Source organism: Castor canadensis, chromosome 17 (genome assembly GCF_047511655.1).
Source record: "Castor canadensis chromosome 17, mCasCan1.hap1v2, whole genome shotgun sequence".
Taxonomy (NCBI): domain Eukaryota; kingdom Metazoa; phylum Chordata; class Mammalia; order Rodentia; family Castoridae; genus Castor; species Castor canadensis.
The window spans coordinates 68,218,857-68,222,950 of record NC_133402.1 but is presented as its reverse complement, the minus strand read 5'-3'; the positions used below and the strand labels follow the sequence as shown (position 1 = coordinate 68,222,950).

At 51.2% G+C, this 4,094-nt stretch overlaps 1 protein-coding gene across 11 annotated transcripts in view; it reads right to left on the bottom strand.

The window, feature by feature from the left end:
• Positions 1-2,947, bottom strand: part of Hps3 (HPS3 biogenesis of lysosomal organelles complex 2 subunit 1) — a 32,139-nt gene extending 29,192 nt beyond the window's left edge. For 10 of the 11 annotated variants that reach the window (XR_012443282.1, XR_012443283.1, XR_012443285.1 and 7 more), the window contains exon 1: positions 2,653-2,947. Coding sequence is in view for 6 of the 11 variants with exons in the window: in XM_020158336.2 (XP_020013925.1) it covers positions 2,653-2,869 (217 nt within the window). In the remaining 5 variants the exon portion in view is untranslated. The remainder of the gene's footprint in view (positions 1-2,652) is intronic. The other variant, XM_020158337.2, reaches the window with a different exon arrangement.
• Positions 2,948-4,094: the final 1,147 nt, after the last annotated feature.

The window sequence follows — 4,094 nt, the reverse complement described above, 5'->3', positions numbered from 1 at the left end:
TTTGGTAGTCAAATGTCTAACTCTTAACTTAGCTTATGCCGTTGTTTACTGTATAATTTTACAGTCAGATTTGTATCCTTCCCTTCTTGGCTTCTGAGTCCCCTTCCTTGTTCAACAATCCATCCCTTTCAAGTTACATAAATACACGTCAACACGCCAGGCAAGGCCTCTACTACATGAACCACACCCCTAGCCCTTTCCTTTGTATTTTTTTGTTTTGGAGATAGGGTCTGCTAACTTTTGCCCAGGTTGGGCTCAAATTCCCAATTCTCCAGCCTCCTCTTCCCAACCAGATGGGATTACAGGTGTGAACTACCGTGCCCAGCCTCTACTGTCACCACTTTTAAGCCTATGGTGCAGAGGCCTTAACCACACTCAGTGTTCTGTAAGCATGCCTACCATCTGTCTCAAGAACTACAACAAATTCCCAAAACCTGTCCCCATTGAGTACGTCCTCACTCCCGCCTCCCCCAGACCCTGGCAACTACCACTCCGCCTTCTATCTCTATGAATTTGATGGTTCCAGGTACCTCACAGGTTGAATCGTACGACAGCTGTCCTTTTGTGCCTGGAACATTTCACTTAGAATGGCACTACCAGGGGTCAACACAGGGCTTGACCCTGGCCACCAGGTCTTTCTCTTCCAGGAGCAGGGAGCTCTCATCATCCCTCGTCTTTTCTTCACCCACAGACCCTAAATTAAGTTTACCTCACTGATGGTGCTAACAATTCAAAACTGTTCTTCAAAATTTCCCCCTACTTTTTCTCTAGTGCTTTCAAATTTTATAACAGGAAAACGGCTTTGAGCTGGTTAGAGATTTAAAGAGAAAAGCCTGCAAATGTTTCTGCTTGGGTGGGAGACCTGCCAAGCATATACAGTAAATGTAAACACACGACAAGGGGAGATTTGTCACAGCAGAGGACACCTGGCATCGAGAACAGGAGACCCCAAGTGCCACATACTGCCAATGGGAGGAAGGGGTCAAAAGAGAAACACTGAAAAGTGAAAGGCAAGTTTTCGGGGTGTCAGCGTGGCCTGAAGTTGGCCCATAATCCATGCTTAGTTATGCATGGATTAATACACGTTGCCCCAGGAAGTTTAAGTTGGAGCTGTGGGCGGAAAGTTGCCCTATGTGACCCATGGTCCTAATGCCATCCCACATGACTCCCGAGCTGCTTTAAGGCAGCCAAGTGGACTACAAATCATCTTTGTTCTTCATGGTTTCATCAACAAGGTTACCTTGCTCCTTGGCGCCTCCTGCACCAGGGTGGCTAGGGTCAGTGGTGCAACCCTGGTGAAAGACTTGGCTCACCCCAAGCTGGCCTCACTCCAGAGACACTTGAGCTGTGTCTCAACAGGTGTGGCCAGGCATGGGGGAGGTTCTTAAACTCCTGGAGTGATCATCCAAGGACCCCAGGAGTCAACAGTACTGACAGGCAAGACAACTGGAGGTTTACTGAGTGTCTGCTACTTCAAAGTTTAGAAGAAATGTCCACTTGAAATCACAAAAACATACGGTCATCTGTCTATCTGTCTCTCTCACACACACACACACTGCTGAATTTGCCATTCACTACAAGTCTTGAAGTGAAAATTCCTATTTGTAAAAGACAGGAGGGTGGGAGAAACTACCAACATTGCAGAAAGTGTGACCCAAAACATGGGCTTCCAGAAAAAATACCAAAACCAGGATCTCCCCGAGAGGCAGCTTACACAGCTAGTGACTGCTCTTCAGGCAGGTGTGTGGGGTGGGATGCTGTACAGGCTCTGCTCATGTCAACCGACCACCGAGCAAGTTGTTCAGAAAAGTATCCAATGCTTGACAGTAAAAAGGCTTTTCACTTTCAAAAGACATGTGTCTTGATATATACGTACATACACACACACGACAGTGGCCTCACAGCTTTTAATTAATTCACAACAATCCCAGTGTCTGGAAATCACTAATGATTCAATGTACTTTAAAAAAAAAACATCAGAAACTGGGAGCCAAGGGTTTCTGTCAACTCACACCAAATCAGCTACTGAAGTGGGGAACTTGACCTCTTCTCCAAGGTCACGTTCCCCACTTCAGAAGCACAGCCACCAGCATTCCCACAACTGCACTTCACACCCATCCTGCGAACAGGAATCAAGATTCTAAGTGTGCTGGGCAGTTGAAAGGATCCTATGATGAATTCCCTGTTGCCTGTCTTTAAATGTAGGGATTGTGTATTAAGGACACCCGGCAGTGTCCCCTGGGTATGGCCCTACACTGCTGATGGGTGAGTAGTCCATGGACCTACAGTTGTTTACTTCCACTTGCTTACGGCTCCACACTGCCCTGTGAGCGGTTCAAGGCCGCAGGGATGGGTGGGGCAGAGGTGTAAAGGTCCAGCCACTGTTTGGTGTCTTCAGGACACTGTTCTCCAGGCGCCTGGTTTTGTAGGGTGGAAATTTTCTACACTAAGCCTATTCGAGTGTTTCTCATCAGTGGGACCCGGCCTCGGGCTTTTTTTCTGTGGGGTCTGAGCATCTCTGCTCGGGGATACAGGCGCGCACCCGCCACTGTCACGACAACCGCGCGGCGCCCCTTCCGCGCACAGCGAAGAGACCCGAAGACCTTCGGCAAGTTCCGGGACGTGCGCAGCCGGCCGCCCGCCGCTACTCACCCGCCTCGCTGTAGGCCATGCGCAGAACCCTGCCGAGCGTGGAGAAGGCGCCCCGCGGCCGGCACAGCTCGTGGCCGGATACGGCGAACGCCTCCACCTTGCAGCCCGCCGCCACGAACAGCGCGTCCCGTCCGCCGCCGCAGAACCGCTCGGGCTCCAGCTTGCAGGGCACCACCTGCTGCGACCCGAACGGGTGCAAGTTGTACAGGTGCACCATCCCGGCGCCGGCCTCGGGCCCGCGCGACCCGCCACCTCGCCGGGCACCCTGAGACCCCGCCCCCGCTCCGCCGCAGAGGCTGCACGGCTTCCGCGAGCCGTCACGTGAGCACGCGCCCGCCCTCGCCGGCGGCTCCGCTTCTAAAAAAGCCGGGAGACTCGTCCCGCCCGCCTCGCGTCCCGCCCCGCCTCGCGAGAACAGTCACGCCTCGCGCTCTCCCCGCCCCATGAGAGCCCGCAGCCCCGCCCCGCGAGGGAAGCCACGCCCACGTCCCCGCCCCATGGTGACCACGCCCCTGGCCCCGCCCCGCGAGAGGAGGCATCCTCATGGTCCCGCCCCCCCCGAGGGCGACCACGCCCACAGCCCCCGCCCCGCCAAGGGTAGCCACACCCATAGCCCCGCCCCGTGAGAACCGACGTGCCCCGCCCTGCCCCAATTCTGCTGGAACAGGGCCATTCCTACTACACTTGCCTAAGCTTCAAATATATAAAAAGTGCCAGGATATTAGTTGAGCCCTGGGACCTTCCCGCATATTTCCTTAAAAAGATTGGTGCACACATTTTTTTGTGTAATAGTAAAAAACTGGAAACAATCCAAATGTCCATCAACAGACGAATGAATTGCTTTATCCTTACAGAAATATTGCTTTGAAATAAAGAGGATATTGATACCCACGACAACATCAGAAAATAATTATGCTCAGTGAAAGAAGCCAGAAGAAAGGGACCCATACTAGTATGATCCCATGTATATAAAATTCTAGAAACTACAGACTATAGTGACAGAAAGCATGGAGGAAACTTTTAAGGGGGATAGATACACTCTTTATCTTGATTTTGATGATGGGTTTACAAGTGTATGCATGTCAAAGCTTATCAGTTTATGTACTTTAAGTATGTGAGGGTTTTTTTCCTAGAGACCACAGACATTTACAGTTGGCCCTCCCTTTTTTGTGGATTCCAGGTTCATGGTTTCAGTCAACTTCATATTGAAAATATTGCTTTAGCCAGGCACCAGTGGCTCGTGCCTGTAATCCTAGCTACTCAGGAGGCAGAGATCAGGAGGAATGTGATTGGAAGCCAGCCTTGGCAAATTGTTTGCAAGACCCTATCTGGAAAAAACCCATTACAAAAATAAAGGTCTGTTGAAGTGGCAAAAGGAAGGAAGGAAGAAAGGAAGGAAGGAAAGAAAGAACCCATCGCAAAAAAGGGCTGGCGAGTGGCTC